The sequence below is a fragment of the Mercenaria mercenaria genome, chromosome 14 (assembly GCF_021730395.1).
Source record: "Mercenaria mercenaria strain notata chromosome 14, MADL_Memer_1, whole genome shotgun sequence".
Lineage (NCBI taxonomy): Eukaryota > Metazoa > Mollusca > Bivalvia > Venerida > Veneridae > Mercenaria > Mercenaria mercenaria.
This window is the reverse complement of record NC_069374.1, coordinates 60,509,959-60,532,139: the sequence shown is the minus strand read 5'-3', so window position 1 is coordinate 60,532,139 and position 22,181 is coordinate 60,509,959. Positions and strand designations below refer to the sequence as shown.

Here is a 22,181-nt window from a genome sequence, read left to right as displayed (position 1 = left end):
TGCTGGGTAGGATGGAGTTGATACTAAGCGCGGTCAACCGGGTAAAGAAGCGCCAAGACTCTGTCTTCTAATGGGCGGAGAAAACACTGGTGTAATACAGGTTTAGAACAAAACGCAAAGACAATATATCCTGCTATTGAAAATGTTGAAACGCACCTTCTGTTTGACACACCTTTCCTTTAGTAAGGGCTTTCCTTAATGTCACTCAAAAATAGGATAAAATATCTCCCTCCAAGGGCGGTAATAGAAATTTCTTTAAAATACCTTCATTAGCATTTTAGCTAAAGGCTCATGGTGAGCTTTTATGACTGCTCAATGTCTGTGGTCTGTCGTCCGTCGTGGGTCCGTCAACAATTTCTAAAAAAATCTTCTTCTTCAAAACTTGGCAGAATTACACCAAACTTCACAGGAATGAGACTTGGGTGGCCCCCTTTCAAAATTGTTCAAAGAATTCAATTCCATGCAGAATTCTGGTTGCCGAGCCAACCGAAAGGAAAAACTTTAAAAATCTTCTTTTTCCAAAACCGCATGGCGTAGGGCCTTGATATTTGGCATGTGACATTATCTAATGGTCCTCTATGAAGTTTGTTCAAATTGTGTCCCTGGGGTGAAAAGAGACCCCGTCCCGGGGGTCACAAGTTTTATATATACTTATATATGGAAAAAAAACACTTTAAAAATCTTCTTGTGGCCTTCTTCCAAAATTGTTCAAATTATAACCCCGGGGTGTAAAGAGGCCCTGCACCAGGGGTCTCAAGTTTTACATAGACTTATATAGGAAAAAACTTTAAAGATCTTCTTGCCTGAAACTGCAATGCCTATGCTTTCATACCTGTCAAGACACACGCATTGCGCGTGTGTCACACGCATTTCGGCCCTAGATCACGCTCACACGCCTACTTTTCAAGGTCACACGCATTTTAAAGCAATAAAGCAATCAATTGTTTTTTTCGTAGAAAATTATTGAATCAAACATGCGAGGCGACGTTGACACGGTGTTTTCATACCGTATAAAACAGATTTTACATTCACCGGTGCAACGTGTTATTTCTACCGCATGAATAAATGTCACCAAAAGTAAACATGGAAGGAGACTATTCAAAACCATATCTATTTTGTGTTAAAAATCTAAATTTTCCATGTGAGGGCGTTTCCGGCTTTTAGGGATCATTGCCTTCCAGACCCCGAGGGACAACCTTCCCTTCGAACCCCGATCACACTCGTGGCCTTAGTGGAGCCTTGACAGCTATGTGCTTTTGATAGTTGGTATGTTGCATTGCCTTGTGGTCCTCTACCAAAATTTTTCAAATTATGCCCCTGGGGTGAAAAGAGGCCCTGCCCTGAGGGTCACAAATTTAACATAGACTTATATAGGGAAAAAATCTTCTACACGTTCAAGGCCTACGCCTTTGATATTTGGTATGTAGCAGTGGTAGTAGTGGATCTCTAATAAGATTGTTCAAATTATGCCCCTGTATCTTAGATATAGTGGAATATAGCAATAACGACGCTGTTCCAGGTTCGATACCTTTTTAATAATGACGTTACATACAAAACATTGCAAGGATGTGACGTTGACGTTTACGTTACGTTAAAGCGCGCCAATTCCCGACATACTCGGGGCCACGAAATGATACTTTACACATTAAAGAAAATTACTTAATCACAATAAATCGCGTGTATCAGAATTAATACTTAAAAGTTCATGAATATTGCTATCACATATGAAAGTTCATTAGTTTATAGTTCACACATCGTCAGTGATGTCGTCTGTGGTGGGTACACTTCCTACTTCTAGTGGGTATAGCTTCACGATTGGTCGTGACGTCACACCTGTAGTAGTTCTAAGTTTGACTGCTCGTGTTAACCCGTCCATACCAATGAGTAACTCGTCTACCAGTCCAAGTTTCCATCGTATTCTCGGAGAGTCGTCATGGATTAGTACAACGTAACCCACTTTTATCGTTTGGGCGTTACATCCTGTCTTCTGGTGGTGTTCACGAAGAGCCGTCAGGTACTCGGACATCCATCTGCGCCGAAAGTGGTCTATTAGCGTCTGCTGCATCCGGGCTCGCTTGGTAAGTGATGTGTGATCTGACGTTACATCACAGTTAGTGGCATCAATGTCGTTGGAATATGGTAATGATGTCGTCTTGCGGCCATACAACAGGTGTGCTGGGGTCAGTGGTCTAGGATCATCTGGACTGGATGGAACGTGCGTCAGCGGTCGATTGTTAATCATGCACTCTGCCTCTGTAGTGATGGTTTGAAGGGTTTCCAGGGTAACGTACGCTCGTCCAATAATCTTCTTAAGGGTCACCTTCGTCAGGCCAATGAGTCTTTCCCAGAATCCTCCGTACCAGGGAGCTCTCTTAGGTATAAATCGCCATTCTGTACCCATTTCACTCAGTGATGTTCTAATAGATGCAGACTGGAACAGTTTTCTGAGACTGGTAGCAGCAGACTGGTATGTCGTAGCGTTGTCTGATATCATGACTTTAGGAAGGGACTTTCTGCTGACAAACCTTCTAAACGCTTGCATAAATGTATATATTCTGATAGGTCGGTGACAACTTCTAAATGTATGGCTCGTGTAGCTGCGCATGTGAAGAGACATATCGTCCCCTCCCCGCGAAAAAAGCCAACCTCATTTTTTTCAAGAGAAGAAAAAAAAATCATACTTTTTTCAAAAATTGCAGAATGAAGCCGAAACTTTGCATGGTGACATTTTAGACCTTTCTTTATGTGCAGAAATGTTGAAAAGTGACGCTTTACTGTTCCTGTAGTCAAAGCTTGAGTTACGCCACTTTTACATAAACAAATGAAAAAAATATCTGGTAGATTCTGAGATGTGCCAAATTCGTTTGAGATTCGCCAAAAACGAAATTTTAGTACACAGCAAAATGCATTTTTTTTTGTCAAGCTACGCCATTTTCGAGTAAATTTGTGAGCAGATAATTCATAATTAAGTTACTTTCTGTGCTCTTCCTGTGAACGTATATTTAAATTTGAACTTAGACTGATTTAAGGTATTCATCAGATGTAGACTCTTTTTAAATCATTGCCTTTATTAAATCTTTTCCCGCGATTCCATTAAAAATGTCATGTTTCGAACTAGACGTTATTTGAAAGACCATAACTACAGTTTGGTATCTCTGGAATTGACACAGGGATAAATCAGACTCGCCGAAGTAATAATAAATTCACCGCTATTCCTTCCATATTGACTCACTAATGAAGTTTACAATCACATGACATTGTTCTGGAATTATGAAGACTTTTAAATTATTTTGGTCGATGAACTTCGTCTTTACTTTATCTTATGACTGCAATCATTTCCAATCGGAATACTGTTTGGACATCTGTCAGAGTCTTAGATTGATCGGTAAAAGCAGCAAGAGCTAAATCGAAACAGTAAACTTTATTGTCACTAAAATAAAGAAATGAAATACAAACCACAACTTGTGAGCAATTAACATAAATGTGTTGCTATGTCTATGTACTAGTATTTGAACACCATGATAGATAAATCAACGAACACGGGGGTCCATCTTCAACTCTCAATGTAATGGTTTTTATGAAAAACGATTGAAATTTCAACAGCTTGTTGTTTTTAAACAACGGTTTAAAATCAAATCAATATGCACCAACAATAACTGTTAAGACAGAAAAGTAAACAAGATGGCAAAAATTTTGGTATATAATACCAAAACCCAACGTTATCATATTTGAACAGCAATAATTTTGGAATTGTAGTGAATATTGCATGTTGTACAAATGGAATTGGTATTTCCAAATATTTTTATCAATGAACAACATGCACGATCAAATGTGCTAAAATAATAAACATGTTAACAACCTGACATGACTAATTTCTTTTAAAGTAAACATTCAAATTCACTAATATGTAGCTCTAAATCTAATACTGTTTAATGAGTCGGCAGCATGTGAAATAGCAACCAAACCACACATTATGATTATTTTAGATATCTTTGATATCTAAAATGTAGAATGCAGCCAAGCTAATGAGCCTTTTTAACATTGTGTTATCATTAAAATTCGTATATAATGATGGTTCTCATAATTAAGAGTAACTTCAGTAATCAATGATTCTTTTTCAAGACAAAAGATATTAACAAGAAACATTATGAATCATTACATTCAACACTAATAATTATGCAACGGTAATGTTAAAATCAATCTACATATTCTGCAAAACGCACTCTAAAATTCACTGTGTCGTATTTGCCTGATCAAGGGCAACCTTTTACAAACATTTAAATGACACTTTTCTGCCATGAAACATCGAAACTAGACAGATCATTTCAGCTGCATAATTTACGATATACCTTATACAATATTGCGTCAAACTCCAAACCATGATCCTAGAGGTATTTTGAGCTGTCAGATATAATTTCTAAAGCATACCGTCATGTAATAAAAAGTAAGTTCACTTCCAACAAAGAGTTAGGTCACATTACATGCGGGATATTGTCATAAAACCATGAAAATCTCTCGGGATGACTGATTTAAGTTGCATTACATGCTGGTACTTTCCTTTCTTGATAGGGATGCTATTTCTGTAGAGCTTGTTTGGTACATCTAAAACTGATACTTCTCGTGTTCTATTAGTTCTGGCTCTTGGTATTTCAAGAAACGCTGTGTCGCTGTGATTCAGTTTATATTCAATTTTTCCATCTGTGTTGTACTTTAACACTCTTATATCAGTCACTGTAGAGGCCCCTACACCAGTTCCAGGCCTAATGGTTGTGTAATAGTTTTCGTAGTCGTTAAAGAATTTATGGTCCAGATATTTCACTTTATATTTGGGATTAGCTGTTTTAGCGAGTTCAATGTTGTCGACATACATCTGAGGTACGTAGATTGGTAGCTTACGTATCTTTCTTTCTATGACGGAGTGAACGGAATCACACTCCATTTGCGTGTGTCCACGCTCTAAATATTTCTGATAGACTACTATATTATTCTTCGCCGCCCAAAGAAGTAACGCATTGGCCATTGTGCAGTTTCTATTTTGATAGGTACAGCCATCGCTATATATTATAATATGTGTGATGTTCGATATGTCTATACTATCTAAGTAATCAATTACACATGATGCGAACACATTTGCATTCAGCTCTCCCTCTCCTTCATGCCAGAAGTAATTCATTGCTTCATTTGATGAGAGATCATAATTATGTATGCCTTTGATTTGGTTCCTGTATTGTTCTTAGTTTGGATGGCTCCGGTAAAGTCAACACCTGTGACTGTGAATGGAGGTGCATTTTCAACTCGTATCTTTGGCAACGGTGGTGGATCAGGGGCACTGTAGGGTCTCCCGGTGACTCGTCTGCATGTCACGCACTTACGGGTTATGGCGTTCACACACTGTCTAATGGCCGGTATCCAATACTTCTGACGAATGTTGGTTACTGTAGCGTTCGTTCCGGCATGCAGGTATTTCTCATGGGCGTTCTGTACAATTAAGCGGGTAAGTAGGTGTTTCTTAGGCAATAAGTAAGGAAACTTCGTTGATTCAGCATTAGGGGCATTCTGGATTCTCCCGCCACATCGAAGTAGGCCATTACCGTCTTGAAACAACTGTAGTTTATTCACAAGCGTTGGACGAGGTATGCGGGACGTAGGGGACTTCAGGTAGGTAACTTCATCTGGATAAGCGGTTTCCTGGCAATCTCGCAATAACATTTGCTCAGCATCTTGTAGTTCTTGTGTGGACAGAACACCTAACATTCTATGTTGAGTAGTTCGACAATTGTATACGAATCGTCGTACGTAGGCCGTAACACGAAGGAGCTTGCTGTATTTGCTGAATCTGGTTATGTCAATCAACTGGAGTATGCTAATGTCTTGGCTAGATGTCGTCTGCTGGTTGGCGAGTATGTTAGAATAATCAACTAATGTCGTCTGCTCTTCACTGGTCGTCTGCATTAATGCCTGTGTAGAATCCCAAGTAGGCCACGTACTAGTGTCACATAACCAGGAGGGACCGGTACTCCCTAGACTGCTACTCAGGAACTTATCTGCAGTGATGCCTCGGGTAAGTAGATCCGCTGGGTTACTATCTGTTGGGCAATATCTCCATGACGACCCTGGGGTTAAGTTAGATATCTCGGTTGGTAATAAATCTCTTGGTAGGTTTCGATGACTTCAACCAGTTTAGGACGATCTGGCTGTCGGACCAATATCTAATGTCTGTGACTATGAGCGACTTCTGTAGATGGGAACCTAGTCTTGCACCAATCAAGGCAGCCATCAATTCTAGTTGTGGTAGTGTGAGTTTCTTGAGGGGTGCCACTCGATTCTTCGCCATGACAAGTCGTGCGTCGGTGCTATTGCAGATGTACGCTGCGGCTCCATATGGTGCCATACTGGCGTCTACAAACACGTGTAACTGCCCTGAGGTCTTGTCAACTCCGGAACTAGCGGTAGACAGCAGTAATCTGGGGAAGGTCATGGTCTGTGCGGAATTCAAATCGAGGCTAAGGGTATGCCATATATGTGCTGTATATCTTCTGGTAACGGGACATCTCAGTCATAACTCTTCTTCCATAGATCTTGTAGTAGAATCTTGGTTCTGATGGTTACAGGGCTAAGCAGGCCTAGTGGATCATAAATTCTGGATGTATACTTCAAGACTGCTCTCTTTGTCACTTTGTCAAGTTGGGGAATAACTCTTGGAGGAAATGACAGCATGTCACTAGTGGGATTCCAACGTAAGCCTAGGACCTTGGTAAACTCATCACTATCGAGTACGCCGACGGTACTTGCGGTATGACGTAAATTGTCGCTGTTAGAGGTCCAGGAACGTAGATTCATGCCGGCGTTGTACATCAGTGTTCTGGATTCCCAGAAGTAGTTCAAGAGGTCTAATTCATTTGTAAAGCTGGATACTACGTTGTCTACGTAGAGGTCTCGCTCTATAATGGTAGCTGCTTTGAGGCTCGGGTTCAAACGTAGGTTCTTGAGGAGGGTCGCATTCAGCATGAATGGCAAACATGTAGCGCCGAATAGCACAACTTTAAAGCGATAGGTAATCAAGGGACTGCAGGGATCGTTAGTGTTCTGTAGCCATAGGAATCTCGTAACATCTCTGTCACTCTCGTGCAGGCCCACGTGAAGAAAAGCCTTTTCAATGTCTGTGGTAACTGCGTATCTGTTGTACCGGAATCGGGTTAGAAGGGAAGTCAAATCGTTCAGGATGGGCGGGGTTGATTCTAGGCAATCATTCAGGGACGGCTCATCACGGGATTTTCGGCAGCTGCAATCATACACAATTCTGATGGGGGTGGTAGAGGAATCCTTTTTCACTGGGTGATGGGGTATGTAGTGCACTCTTGTTGTCTGGGAATCTTCGTCAACTTTCTCTATAAAGCCTCTTCTTTCCTGTTCTGCGATGATCTCGCCATACTTCTGCAGTATCTCTGGCTCTGCACTTAGTCGCCTGATAGTGTTCTCGGTTCTGCGTTTGGTAATCTGGTAGTTTGTGGGAAGTGGAGGGTGGTCTTGTTTCCAAGGTAACTGGGCAGTGTATCTTCCATTACTATACTGAATGGCATTCTGCTGATAATTCTCAAGGCAGTCTGTGATCTTCTCGTCATCGGTACTATCGGCGATCCCCATACCCTCTAGCTTCCAGAATTTCTCTAGGCTGTGGACTTCATCTGCACAGGAAGTGATAACGTTCAGTGCATGCTGGGTAGAATCTCTGGAGGTCGAATCAGGTAAGCGTCCGGATAATAGGTAGCCAATCTTGGACTTTACTGCCGTGGGACCATCTCCACGTCGTACCTCATCTTCAACAATATCCCAGTAGAAATCAGCGCCGATGAGTAGGGATATGTTAAAACAACTGTCACTGCTCACTGGATGGGCTAACTTAAGACCACGTAAGTATGGTAAATTAACCGTGGAATCTTTCAGGTGATTAGTAATGGGATTTGCTATGGTCGGGACAATAATAGTTTTGATAGGGATCTTTTGCTTAGAATCTGTTATCAGGTAGACCGTAGTGGTATCAAGGTGCTGAACTCCGTCACTCCTCCCTCCAAATGCCGACAAACAAATTGTCTCGGTTGTTTCCCATCGCAGTTGTAATTCTTACGCTAACGACTGTGTTATGTACGATTGTTGTGATCCTTCATCAAATAGGATAGTAACGTCTAAAGAATGGTTTTCTCTGGAACATATAGGGGCGATGGCTGTCTTCAGTAAAACTCCGGATAGAGATTTTTGGGTTGATGATGCGTGCACCGTAACTTCCGGTTGGGGATAGGACGCTTGAGCTGGTGCCTTTGGGTCACTGTGAGTCTGTGTAGGTCTAGTATGTTGCGGGGCGTTTTCTGGCTGGCAAATACTTGTGTGATGCTTCTTGTGGCACTTCTGGCATGTACGACGTGACTTGCATCTGGACATCATGTGTGAACCAAGACAGTTGAAGCATAGTCGATTCTTTTTTACGACGGCTAGTCTGGATGCGACGTCAGGGTACTTGGTACAATCTATGGAACTGTGTGATTCCTGACAGAAGGCACACTTTACTGGGTTTCTGTGTGATCTTTTAGGGGGAATCATGGGGTTGGAAGAAACTGGCGCAGTTCGTTTCGTCTTTGTACCAGTATAAAACGAAGCTGTTGACCCATACATGTCTACTTCCGGCTGATGACTTATAGGACCGCCTGTATCTAATATGTTTATTTCCCTGGATATTGCCTTGCGTAGATCTAGTAACTGCCAGTCACCGTCGCCGTGCTCTCGGGCTAGGTTACGTCGTACTTCTCCTGGTAACTTATCTAATATTATGGGAACTAGTAAGTTGCCGTACGTGTCCTGATACTGACCATTGGACACTAGACTACGGATATACGATTCCATCTTATCGTAGAAACTGCGCAAGCTATGGATACTATTTGTCGGGGCTGGAAGCTGAAGAAGGGCTTGCATAGTGGCGTGGGTAATTTTTTGTCGGCGACCATACCTTTCTTTCAGTAAATCTATCGCTCGAGCATAATTGGCATTGGTCAGCGTAAAACCTTCAATAGTATTGGCTGCTTCAGATTCAAGCTGAGATTGCAAGTAGCTGAACTTTTGCACATCAGTTAGATTATAATTTAGATGTATGGTGGATTCGAATGAGTCCCAGAACGTTTGCCAACGTAAAATATCCCCGTTGAAAGTAGGGAGCGTAAGTTTCGGCAGTCTATGGAAAATGGACGAGTTTGTAGAATTAATAGAAGCATTACTTACAGGTTGGCGTGTATATTGTACTCTGTCTGTGGCTATACTCTGTGACTGGGCGCTTGCGTTGCTGAATGGTTCTCTAGGGCAGACGTCAGTGGGATACAACTCTGTAGACCGGATACCCTCCGCAGACTGGACACGGAGCTCTGAAGGATGGAAACTGGACCCTGTAGGTTGGATACTGGACCTGGTAGGCTGAACATCACTACTGGCGGTAGTTGCGGTTTGGATAGATGGTGTGGAAGATTTGCGGTTGCTCTTAAAAGCTTGAAGACTTCTGATCTGAATTTTTACGCTCAGCATGTAATCATCGGTCTCCGTCATCTCAGTTAGTAAATCTTCGCCATCAGTTTGCGCTAGTATCTTTTCATTAGTACCTTCCAGTGACTTGAACTTGGCCTCTACTGCCTCAAGAATCGTGTCGAATTCCACTATGTCGACATCGCTACTTTTTACATCTTCAATCTTTTTCAGCTGGGCAGTAATGACGGCTTTCTGTGCTTCTCGTATCTGGAGTAGTTTCTGCTTCATTTCTGTTGATTTTCTTTTGTCACGGCACCAATATCTTAGATATAGTGGAATATAGCAATAACGACGCTGTTCCAGGTTCGATACCTTTTTAATAATGACGTTACATACAAAACATTGCAAGGATGTGACGTTGACGTTTACGTTACGTTAAAGAGCGCCAATTCCAGACACCCTGGGTTGAAAAGAGGCCCCACCCTGGGGGTCAAGTGGTATATGAGATATATAGGAATAAAAACTTCACAAATTATCAAATCATATTTCCAAGACTGTTTAATTATACATAATTACCTGATGACCCCAAGCGATTAGGGGTTACTTGACTGTGACCTTGACCTACTGACCTACTTTTTTTTTTCAAGATTCAGCTTTGAAATTTGGATGACATGTACAGTTTTGCACACCGATCTTAAAACAGACTTTCAGTGACCATGAATTTGACCTACTGACCTACTTTATAATATTTTAGCATCAGTGTGCTATTTTAAACATATGGCTCATATTACTCAGATGAGCGATCAAGGGTCATCATGCCCCTCTTGTTTAAAATAGGTAGTTTAACATAGTTGAATATAAAATTATATGATGGCAGAAGACCCATGTTCGCCCCCGGGCATTATTTCAGACACGAGCGTGCACCTAGGTAGAACGGCCTACCTTGCGTAAGTCCGCTTTTCCATACATGAAAAAACTCTGCACCTCAAACGAGGTTTGGAACCCACAGCGGTGAGGGGCAAGTGAATCGAATGCAGCAACCTTAACCACTTCGTCACGGAGGGCCTTATAAGGTATTTAGATACACGGGTGTAAATGATACCCTGAGTGAAAAAAAAATGAAGTCTCGATTTTATGAAACACGTTTTAATGACATGTACACAAAGTTGAATAAAAGCCTACGAGAAAGGCCGTCATTATATATTCTTACTTTCTTTTCAGTATTCTGTCTTAGTGTGATGATGAGAAATTTTCTTAAGCCGGAAAGAGATCCTAAAAGTTGTGTTTTGTTATTACATAAATTTCTGACAGCAGAATCTTGCAGGCCCTATTCCGAGACATAAATAGTAAATAGAAATGTACATGCTTGCAAGTTAAAATATATAACACCCAACAAAATGTACATTCTTGTGAGTTAAAAGATACAACATAAATGTGTTTATGTCTTTTAAGTCACTTTTCAAACATTTCAAATTTAAAAATAAGTTACGCGTGACCTTTAAATTATTTTGTAAAAGTACAAACTTGAAAAAGTCTTTTACACGCCTTCGTGTGAGTGGACGCTCATTTTTAAGCTAACGTAACATCCTGATTCAAACAATTCAGTCCCAAAATAGTTTTATTTGTTTTATCTGCAACATGTTCACTTCTCCTTGAATGAGACATCATTTTTAAAGGGTCGTTTAAAGTGTTTTTATTTATGTCGTTTTTATTTATGTCGTTTAAAGTGTTTTTATTTATTCCAGTTTTATCAGATTCAGATTTGTAAAAAAAAATATATTCATGCTGCTACATACACAAAAATCATTTCAGTACCCTCAATGAAAGACAAAGGACAATCACATTAAACTGTCTACATGTCACAGTTTTATATATTAGTATAGAGCCCTACATTTTCATTGATTATAAATGAATAATCGACCGAATCTATCAGTAATTTTCAAAAGAACAATTCCTCTCGTCACACCGTAGCGAGTCAATAGTTGAAGAAGTAATTCAATCCTCAACCTAACAATTGCAAAATTATATGTCGCCCTTCTATTGTTTTGTTTAAAGAGAAAGTGATCTGATATCACTACAACAGTACCATGTATACACAAAACGTTCAAATAATTTAAAATGGCAGAATTTCCCGAATTCCTTGAGTTCGGATAGAAACTGTGTGAATATAAAATACAGAAACTTCAAAGATGGAGAGAGTTAAGTCGGCATTGAGTTTAAACTGTATCAAATCGGTAAGAAATTATATCTAAATAATTCAAATCACAAACTTCTAGGGTCAGTCTTCATATGATACGTGTTTTCTAAATCATAATATTATGTCTGTATTTACTTAAGAATAAATCACTATAATAAAAGATTGTTTTATATGATATGTTTTAAACTGGTTTACAGGTCAATTTGAATTTGAAATGTTCCGATTATTTTTTTTTATTATTATTATTTATTCTGATAGTGTTACTGAATCATATACCTTTTCTCACGTGACTTTTCCTTTCCGGACTCTTTAAATAACACATGCTACATTGGGTATACATATAAGTAAGTGAATGTACTCGTATCATACATTACTTTTTTTAAGCGTTTTGTCATTTGATGAGAAACGTTCTATTTTGAGGAGAACCGCTACCATGGAACACCAAACCCGCATAAATATATTTTAGGCGTTTGAAACTTTTAACGTTTTAGTGACACATCGTTCTTTTTTGTTTTGTTTTACTATGTAGATGTGAATTTCAGAAAATTCAGGGAGGCCCGACCATTCCAGCAATTTATACCAAGCCGCCTTCGAAGTCTTACAAATTGTCGGAAACTCACGACTTCTACGTCAAAGATCTTCGGCAGCTCCCGGAAAATTTACCACTACCTCGTCCTCCAAATAAATCAAAGACAGAAACAATAGACATTGTGGAGTACATGCTTGTTGATGATAAAGCCATACGGGTATGTGTAATCAGACTCCTTAGTAATTTAGTGTTTCTGGTCCTTTAGGACCACGGAGTTCACTCAATGGTTCCGCTTAGGACGGTGTGACAGGGTGTGAGGGACTTTTCTTGCACTTATTCTCACCTCTCAGTTTGTTTGAATGATTTCTGGTATTCGAAAGAATTTTCATTATATATTTGTTTAACGTTCAAATCAAAATGGACTCCGTCACTCACAATGAAATATTTAATATGCCACCTTTAGATCGGGCAGACCTATATCGTGTTTGATTACAAGGTTTCTATATCTGCCAGTCGGTTGGTCCGTGCGTCCATCGGAAAATGGTTGTCGATCAATATATCTTGGGCATTCTCGGGTCTACGACCTCCAAACTTAAAGGGTAAAACTGTATGTGGTCGGTAGATGACTCCTATTGTTTTTTGGTCAATATATCAAAGGTCAAGGCCATCAAGGCTGAAACTGATTTCCATTCAATAACTGAAAGTTACTTACCAAGTTTCCTCTAACAATGCGTCATTGGGGTGTATGTAGTTTACAAATAGCTTTTATTTAAGATCTTTATCAAGCTAACTTGAACGGAATGCATGAAGGAGCTCATATATATTTAGATTTTCACAGTTAGTTGTTACGGCAATTCTTGTGCATGTTTGTAGAAACATATATTTGTAACTTTTATGTTACAAAAGTATGTGAGCCTGAGGGTTTATATAAAGTGTGCATTACATTAAGTCTAAATCAAATTTGTTGCAAGTTGTTAATAAAGATATGATAATACACGAATGTCTCATTAAACGAGTTAAATAGGATAATAAAATGGAACGCTCTGTCGAGCATTTTATCAATTGATTCATCGAGTGTGGAAAGACTTAATGCAATATTCTCCTAAGCAGCTGAAACATCAAAAATTGTCTTCCACCTATTTAAGACCAGATCAATTCGACCAACGTCTCATATTCTTAAAATGTTAAAGGTTTATTACATTAGTGTACTTCCGAATTTATGTAATTGCTTTACGAGTACTTACATAAAATGTGTGATCTGGGAGGTTGCGTTTTTGAAACATTGGTATTTCTATTGGATTTATGTCTTTGTTTTAAGTATATGTACAGTACTATTTTTCTTGCTCTCAGGTTCCCATGACGACACTCAGCAAGCCGATAGAGGCGCTGGTAGAATATCTTATAGAAGGGTATGACGATGACTTGTCTAAGGTAAATGGCTCTTTTGACTCATAAGATATAATGCAACGCTGACTTTGTACTACACGAAACGAATGCATTTCCATTTAAGGTAATGGCTTGGAAATGACAGACAGCATTGTTCGTTCGATTACGTAATTTCTGTTTTTTATCTCGGCATTTCCGCCATGTTCTGTTATGGCCGAAGGATGCCGAAATAGCGTGATATTACGTCATCGTAGAGAAACTGCCAAATGTCATTACGAGTCCGCTACCTTTATGTAAAACTGAAATGAAAAGTCTAATTTGTACGGTCTCATCAATCATATTGCCGAAATATCATGAGGGGATAGCTACCTGGTTCTTAAACTGCTCTTCATATTTCTGTGATAATGTACCAGAACTTTATGCTTATATTAGAACAATACACTTGTGCTTTGTTTATATTCAACTTATTAGTTTACAATACTAGTAGTACCAAGAGCATCGATAATGTACCAAAACCTTATACTTATATTAGAACAACAATTATTGTGCTGTGGTTAGATTTGGCATTATTTTACCATAGTATCAAGTTTTGAAGAATATTTCAGCAGCGGACAGCTTAACCGATCAATAATCTTGTTTCCAGACGACCTAATGTAGTATATAAAAACACTGGATCGTCCAAAGTGCTACATAAATGTAATCTTAAATACATAAAATAAGAAAAACAATGATGCTAAAGTAACATTTTTTGTTTTGTTTTACTACCATTACATAGGTTCGAGTATTATTTCGTTGGTTGACCAATCAGCCAATAAACCGAATGCAGGTACTAGAACACGAGCCGAAGAACAAAAACTCTGCACTTCACCATCTATGGATGCTTAGAACAAAGAAACAACGATACAGCAACACATTTAGTGTCATGTGCAGGTAAAGCCAATACTATATATGTAGTCTCGATGGTTAAAAATAGTTTCTAAAAAAGAGGTAGCTAGTATCTATTGTTTGGGTTACGTTGACGGTGGGTCAGGATTAGCAGTAAGAGCTTGCTCTGTGCAAGTACCACTGTTACAGTAACCTATGGTGGATAATTTGTGTCATTTCGTTAAATTAATTTCGTTCTGTCGCAGCGACACAACGATAAACGTCGTTATCTGGTTGAGGAGTTACTTTACCACTCTTAGAGAAATATTTTTTTATTTACTATAACTGTGCCTGATTGGTACAAATGTCCTCTGTCTATATATGTCATGAAAAAATCTTATTATTCAAAAGTTACACATCAGTTCATTGATGGACTCGCTATTGGATTTAAGAAGATTGGGATAGGGGAGAGGGTAGGGCACAGTTTTGATTAATAGTACTATATCATTTCGTAGGCGAAAAGACGACGTTTGGTCGGGCGACATTCGGCAGGGCGACGTTTTGTCGGAGCGCCGTTCAGCGGGCGCCATAACGACGTTTGTTGTTGTGTCGCTGCGATAAAACAAAATAGCGAAATGACAATACTCGGCCACCATAGTACACTCCTGTCATTAGACCTACATAAATCATTGGCTTCTGACAAGTTGTCTTCTGTTACGTCGTCACGGAGAACACTCTAGAACATCTCGATAAGTGCCAGTAGTCTTGTGTTCCATGCGCTCACTTAAGAATTTAGTCTCGTTGATTTCTTGTTTTTATTTTCTTTTTTGTTCTGTTTTTGTTTCTTAAATTTTGGTGACATGCAGCTTAAAATACTTACAAATTAATGTATATATTGATACACTTTAAAGTTGTTCCGTGTGTATAATAGTAATGATAAAATAAAATAAAAAACGCACAATATATGTGAAAATACTTAGTTACTAATATAATCGATGTTCCTAAACAATGTTTCAACCTTAAACCTCTATTTACTTTTTAATACATGTAATAAAACGTAGAACATCATACAAATACTTCAAGTCTGGTAACATTTTTTCTTGTAGATACGCCGGTTTGTACTGTGTGATTATACACGGAGCCGTGAAGGGAGTTAACTACCAGATAGGAGAGAAAATTGACATGAGCAAACATTACGGGGAGTGGAATGCTGTACGTGTGGAGGGTGACTGGCGTTTTGTGGACACACTCTGGGGAGCATGTGATCTTAGGGACCCCGGGGACGGCCGAGGACGATTTAAGTGTGACGAGAGATTCTTTCTTACAGATCCAAAGGACATGATATTCACACATTTCGCAGAGACGCCACGCTGGCAATTACTGGATTCTCCGAGGCATATAGATTCATTTGAAGAAACAGCAAACCTCAAAAACAGATTCTTTGAGCTGGGAATGCAAGTGCTGTCTCATCCATTGTGTGAAATTGAGGCACAAGACGGGGAAGTAGAAGTTGTGTTTGGAATACAACCTAAACAAGTGTCAGAACAAAAATTTAACTGTTACATATCACATTTTGACAGGCCAGAGACGAGACGCTATTTAACAAATGGGTCAAATAACAGCGTCCCTATCTTTATTCATAAACTTACAGACAGCTCAATTTCCATAAAGGTGCGATTTCCTGAACAAGGAATTTTTCGGATGGAAATTGTCGGCAAGCAGACAAATAAAGGTAGTGTGTACAAGGAATATGACTGGGTGGCCGTATATAAAGTCCTCGTCGAAGAATCAGCAAACACAGGATTTCCAAAGATGGACGCGGTCGGTTGGGGTCCTGGAAAAGACATATCGAAGATAGGGCTGGCTCCTTTCAATTACACAAGCGGCGTAATTGTTGCCAAAAATACACAGACTAAACTGAGGTTCAAAATCGTGGATACAAACCTGGTGCAGAATATGAAGTTCTTTTTCAAGATGGCCTCAACATATGACAACGACTTTAATATCAATTCGCTGAGTGACAAGTTTGAAGTTGACCTTAATATAATGACATTTTTCATAGAAGCGCCCCCTTTCGGCGAGTACACTTTGAAAATGTACGCACGGAATGTTCGGGGCAACGTTCCATTGTCTGAGAGACGGGAGATCAACATATGCAACTATCTGCTTATCAGTGATGTTCCTCAGCGTAACAGCCCGCTCGGGATTTTGACGGAAAAGACGGAAATAGCCGACGATCCCCCAGAACGTCCGACACAGTCGATGAAGTCTGAGCCGTTGATAGAAAAACAACCAGAGGTTGCAGAGTCTATTGTTAGTGCTTCAAATGTTGTCATGGATACAAATTCCCATGCTCCTGAAAGTATTCGCAATTCTCCGGATGGAATCGACGATACGAAATCGCCCGAACCAATTCCACGTGAGTCTTCGGCAAAGTCACAGACAAAGCAGACGTTTGTCCGAGTTGATCAAGATCTTCAGGAGATCCCAGAAATCCCATTAAACGTGGTCATGCCTGTGCAACCGGATAAACAAACTACGTCCAAGTCGCCTGACAAGCGAGAGATGAAAGTTGTGTCAACTAATAAAGTTGTTCCCTTGAAAACTGCTGGTGGTGATGACGACAGCATAATGTTGGTACCCGCAGAAGAAAAGGCCAAACGTCCTGCAACAGGTGTAAGAAGAACTAGGACACGTGATGATACAAAGTTATATACGGCACTTGCAAAAGTCAGAGGAGAAAAATGATAGTGATAATATTATGCATGTCAAATTTAATATTTCGGATATCTTCAGCGTTAGACCTGAGAGAATAAATTTTTCATCAAGGCAAAAATACTTACTAATAGTGCGATTTTCGAGCGTCATTCAAGAATTCATTTAAATGACATTTGATATAACAAGAAATGGGAAAAATATTTAGAACTGTTACATGGATTTAAAGGGATAAGATCGATCTTTAGGAAGCTGGTGAATAAACTTGCATGACACAGCACCAAAATAATTGACCATACCTGAATCAAAACCGCAAGATTCGCGATTCCTGTTTTGATCCTTTGCTATCATCCCAGTATTTCTATAATAATGATGCCCCCTTTTTGTAGGTACAAAATGTGCATGAGATTTAAAACGTTCGGTTTTGTTTTGTTATAGACACATACATGTATGTACGTGCCATGTGTTTTCTTAAATTGTCTTTAAAGTCTGTAAACATTATGTGTTGTTGTTGTCGTTTTTATACATGTACCGTGTGCTCACGTATTAATGATTGCAGAAATAGTTTCATTTGCAATTCGTGTATCTGTGACCTTTTGGTTCATACATAGTTGTTTTTATGTTAATATGATAAGTTAGAGAAAGTTATTACCAGTCATTTAAAGATAGGAGACGTTTTTGCTGTGATTGGTAAACAACATCAACCATGACCTTCTAAACATGCCATTTTATATGAATGTCAGTGTATGTTACATAGTTATATCCGTTATATGTGTAATGCCAAACTCAGCTAATATCATTATGGAATAAATGAATAAAGCTTTGTGATTACATTGTAACTTATAGTATATTTTCGAAAGTCAAACATACAATGAACATCTGGTTTTCCTTTAATAAATCGTCTGTCGCAAAACTTGATACTTTGCAAATATCTGTAGAATTATTGCATAGTTTTTAAAAACAATCTGTTGTACTTTTAGAACAGTATGTTTTAATAATGCATCAATACAAGAACACCAAACGCAGCAATCCTTTCATCTTATCCATTTAACGAATGCTGTCTGTCGTTTTAAAAAGTCACAAAAATATACATTAAGTAAGTTGTATATACAGAGCGGGTGCATTGCATTATAAAGAAGCTATAGGGTCTGTTAAATTATTTTCTATTGATTTTGACTTTTTACAAATATACGCCCCAGTATAAGTCAGAATTTTAATTTTATTCATATGGCAGGAAATTATATTAATAAGCGTTTGGAAGTCGCCTGATAAGCGAGAGATGAAAGTTGTGTCAGTAAATAAAGTTGTTCTCCCTTGAAGACTGCTGTTAAGGATGACGGCAGCATAATGCTAGTACCCTCAGAAGAAAAAGCAAAACGCTCTGTATTTTGTTTGGGGAAACAGATTTTAGGTTTTGATGATTTGCTGGCAAATAAAACACGCTTTTGAGTTCAGATGTGTAGTGATCTAATCACAATCACGGCTTTGGGTAGTTCAGATGCGTAGTAATCTAATCACGAACACGACTTTGAGTTTAGATGCGTAGTAATCTAATCACGAACACGACTTTGAGTTCAGATGCGTAGTAATCTAATCACGAACACAACTTTGAGTTTAGATGCGTAGTAATCTAATCACGAACACCGCTTTGATGTAGTCATCTAATTACGACGCATCCGAATCTATTTCCATAATAACACCAGGAAGGGATACTAATCTGGAATCCTTTTTAGGCGTAAATGGGTGCATTACTTCCCTTGGCACTAAAGCGAGACTCCATTTTTGTTTATATAAAAGAATACATTTAAAGTACTAGAATGTGTTTCAAGATGCGACCGTTTAACAATTCAATACATTTATGTGTATTTTATTGGGACTTCAAAAAATCTTGTAGTAAAGTCGTTAAATGAATTGTTGCAGTTTCGATATGACAAGTTTCAAGAACAGGTCCATATAGTTAATTCGACTTGTTCATCATCGGCAACATTTTAATAGCATATTTGCAAATGCAAACCATCACATAATTAATGATGAATTAGGGATCAGTGACGAGTGGGTAGTAGGTTGGACTATGTTGTACAGCGCCAGCAGTCCGGGTTCGATTCTCGGTCGCGGCTGATATCCCGACTAGTGTTCACTGCTGGGTGATTTACCTACACCGGTACTGTTTCCAGCATTATAGCAGGACTGTATTCTTCTTCAACTGTTTTGTAATACGGAGACACTTCCAGAATGTGTAACCATGGTTACGGACAGTCAGGATACGCAGGTATCACAATTAAATCATCATTGCGTAGCAATAATGTCTCAAAAACTGCAGCACATCGATTACGCCGAGTTTTATTAGCCTTTTCTTATGAATCTAATATTGTGGCTATAATTTAGGTTGTTGCTGGGTGGCGGAGAAGAAAGTGGCATTGGTGGGGATAAGGATTCATCTCTTATTCATTTATCTAAACTTGAGTTAAATACATTAAAATGGTCTTATTTACTTGTGCATCCTCAAGAGATCAAACTTATTTAAAACCAGCTTTCAATTTCAAATCAGAGCCTTTTCAATAACATGACCCCTATAAACAGTACGTATGTCTTAAATACCGTCACCTGAATCAGTGTACTCGCAGTCCATGGTTTAAGTGATATCAAAATGGAGAAGTATGTCCAAAACATTAAAGTTATCATAATAGCAATACGTTCTTCTCATGAAATTGAATATTTGTATCAAGTAAGGTTAACTTTGTTGAAACTACATCCTGCAAATCATTGTTTCAATTGCTTAAAAAGTGTGGAAAGTGGTTTGTATCAGTGGTAAAAACTAAAGCAATAAGAAATTCATGAAAATTTACACATGGGTATTTTAAACCATTATCACTTTTTATCTAAGACACATTTGCAAAGTTTGACAGTTGTGATGTAGTTAGTAAGTTTACACAGCCAGTGCAAAAACTTATCATGACCTACGACTCCCTGTTTAAACAAAGCGCGTGCTTAAACAAAATACACCTATTCCAGATGGTGTAACTGTACGATATACATCAGTTATATATAGGCCCCCTATACCTGGCTACTGGTAGAATGCTAACATATTTTACATTCTCACTTCAGCTCATGTTGGACCCATGAACAGTCTTTTAGAATTCTTTCCTCACACTAACGAGTCAATCGTGCACCATATGTCTATTGTATATTGCTTGAGTGAGGAGTGACACGGGGGAGGAAGTGTTACACGAAGGATGGAGTTCTTCTGATAACCTGTCATGTTTTCTTCTGATAACTGTTACGGAGTTCCTGGAAAACGTTACAGAGTTCTTCTGATGTCTGAAGGACGAGCCAAGGAATCGGTGGATAAAATAGTAATTATTTATCTTTAAATAGAGAGAATGGGGTGTAAAACTAAAGTTTGATGATCAAGGTTGCCTGATGTCTTGTGCTATGCGTCAGAAAAATCTGTTTAGTCTAATAATCAGCGCCACTTCTTTGAAATGAAGACATTTTGAGTAAAATATCGAAATCGTTTGCTTATTCATACATATTATTCACGTTCTTAATCCTCACCACATGCAATAGAATAATTTTAGTGCAAAGATGCAAACATAAACCACTTACTAACAATTTTATTCCCGATTTTTCAAATGTTACGGAATTCAGGTGATAACTCTGAAGATGTCACAGAGTTCTTATGATAACTTTTGTTACTGCCAGGGCGTTTCTTGAGCTATGTTATGATACTTTTTAGCTAATTTTATTGTTCACAAAGGGTGTTAATGATGTTCTAACGTAATATATTTATCCAAGGCACAGTACTGTGGTTATATAATGTACGGTATGAGTCTTTTGTAAAGTTTAAAACTATGTGCAGTAATAAAAGCAGTATAATGATATATATAGTAAAATACGAATAGATAACAAATGCAGTAAATTGTATTTTTTTCGTTCTATCAATGGATGTGCCAATGTTCGTGAACAACGGTTATTGGTTTCCGTTTTGATTGATCACTGAATTGAAATCAAATCCGTTGTCTTTAATTTAGGGTACATCTATTTGCTGCATTTGCAGAGGCTGTCTTTTTCTGAAGCGGTTTATCGGATTAATATGTATGACTGTGGCAAATTTAAAACACGGACGTTTGATTTACTTGGGGAAGACATTGGACAGGACGAATAAAAAATATCTTATGATGAAGAAAGTGGTTTGATACAAGTGTTGACGAAAGATACTACAGCAAGTCCTGTACAAAAATTAAAAAGAATAAATACACCAACCAAGACTGTGCATAAACAGTTGTTTTAAATTTGCCACATGGCCTCGATGTTGTAATTGCGACTTTCCTTTCAGGATGAATATTTACAACATGAGCAACTGCTTCAGACGTCAGGAAACTCTTGTGACAGTATTTACATCAAAGGACAATTATCTATTAAAGCTTTACCTAGCATATTGGCCTTTTCAACCTACCACATATTAACTCAACGTAAAGGTCATAATATGAATATGCATAACTAGACAAGCAATTGAATTGCATGCGATGACAACAGCAGTCATACATATACATCCGATAAACCACTTCAGAAAAAGACAGCCTCTGCAAATGCAGCAAATAGATGTACCCTATAACAGATTTGATTTCAATTCAGTGATCAGTCAAAACGGAAACCAATAAACCGTTGTTCATTGGCACATCCATTGATAGAACGAAAAAAACAATTTACTGCATTTGTTATCTATTCGTATTTTACTATATATGTCATTATACTGCACATAGTTTAAAACTTTACAAAAGACTCATACCGTACATTATATAACCACAAAACTGTGCCTTGGATCAATATATTACGTTATCTAGAACATCATTAACACTCTTTGTAAATAATTAAATTAGCTAAAAAGTATCTTAACATAGCTAAAGAAACACCCTGGCAGTAATAAAAGATATCATAAGAACTCTGTGATATCTTCAGAGTTATCACCTGAATTCCGTAACATTT

The 22,181-nt window shown here is 38.5% G+C and overlaps 5 protein-coding genes across 5 annotated transcripts; 1 reads left to right on the top strand and 4 right to left on the bottom strand.

The window, feature by feature from the left end:
- Positions 1-1,747: 1,747 nt before the first annotated feature.
- On the bottom strand, positions 1,748-2,617 carry LOC128548210 (uncharacterized). Its single transcript, XM_053522662.1, has one exon. The coding sequence runs from the start codon at positions 2,615-2,617 to the stop codon at positions 1,748-1,750; it is 870 nt and encodes a 289-aa protein (XP_053378637.1).
- A 2,552-nt stretch (positions 2,618-5,169) lies between these two features.
- LOC128548209 (uncharacterized) lies at positions 5,170-5,952 on the bottom strand. Its single transcript, XM_053522661.1, has one exon. It carries the CDS (start codon positions 5,950-5,952, stop codon positions 5,170-5,172), a length of 783 nt encoding a protein of 260 aa, XP_053378636.1.
- A 172-nt stretch (positions 5,953-6,124) lies between these two features.
- Positions 6,125-6,478, bottom strand: LOC128548208 (uncharacterized). Its single transcript, XM_053522660.1, has one exon. The coding sequence runs from the start codon at positions 6,476-6,478 to the stop codon at positions 6,125-6,127; it is 354 nt and encodes a 117-aa protein (XP_053378635.1).
- A 74-nt stretch (positions 6,479-6,552) lies between these two features.
- On the bottom strand, positions 6,553-7,644 carry LOC123538185 (uncharacterized). The gene has a single exon (XM_053522659.1). It carries the CDS (start codon positions 7,642-7,644, stop codon positions 6,553-6,555), a length of 1,092 nt encoding a protein of 363 aa, XP_053378634.1.
- Positions 7,645-11,573: 3,929 nt separating this feature from the next.
- On the top strand, positions 11,574-18,034 carry LOC123527845 (hillarin-like). Its single transcript, XM_045307540.2, has 5 exons — positions 11,574-11,738; positions 12,244-12,447; positions 13,581-13,661; positions 14,392-14,546; positions 15,587-18,034. Exons 1-5 carry the CDS (start codon positions 11,694-11,696, stop codon positions 17,226-17,228), a joined length of 2,127 nt encoding a protein of 708 aa, XP_045163475.2. The 5' UTR covers positions 11,574-11,693; the 3' UTR covers positions 17,229-18,034.
- Positions 18,035-22,181: the final 4,147 nt, after the last annotated feature.

What these genes read in the sequence shown, in the direction of transcription:
- LOC128548209 (XM_053522661.1), bottom strand. Translation starts at nt 5,952, where the DNA reads ATGCAGACGACCAGTGAAGAGCAGACGACATTAGTTGATTATTCTAAC.
- LOC128548208 (XM_053522660.1), bottom strand. Translation starts at nt 6,478, where the DNA reads ATGACCTTCCCCAGATTACTGCTGTCTACCGCTAGTTCCGGAGTTGAC.
- LOC123527845 (XM_045307540.2), top strand. Translation starts at nt 11,694, where the DNA reads ATGGAGAGAGTTAAGTCGGCATTGAGTTTAAACTGTATCAAATCG. An exon ending in GTTTAAACTGTATCAAATCG is followed by an intron (nt 11,739 to 12,243) that starts GTAAGAAATTAT and finishes TGTGAATTTCAG; the next exon opens with AAAATTCAGGGAGGCCCGAC. An exon ending in ACATTTAGTGTCATGTGCAG is followed by an intron (nt 14,547 to 15,586) that starts GTAAAGCCAATA and finishes TTTTTCTTGTAG; the next exon opens with ATACGCCGGTTTGTACTGTG.
- LOC128548210 (XM_053522662.1), bottom strand. Translation starts at nt 2,617, where the DNA reads ATGTCTCTTCACATGCGCAGCTACACGAGCCATACATTTAGAAGTTGT.
- LOC123538185 (XM_053522659.1), bottom strand. Translation starts at nt 7,644, where the DNA reads ATGGGGATCGCCGATAGTACCGATGACGAGAAGATCACAGACTGCCTT.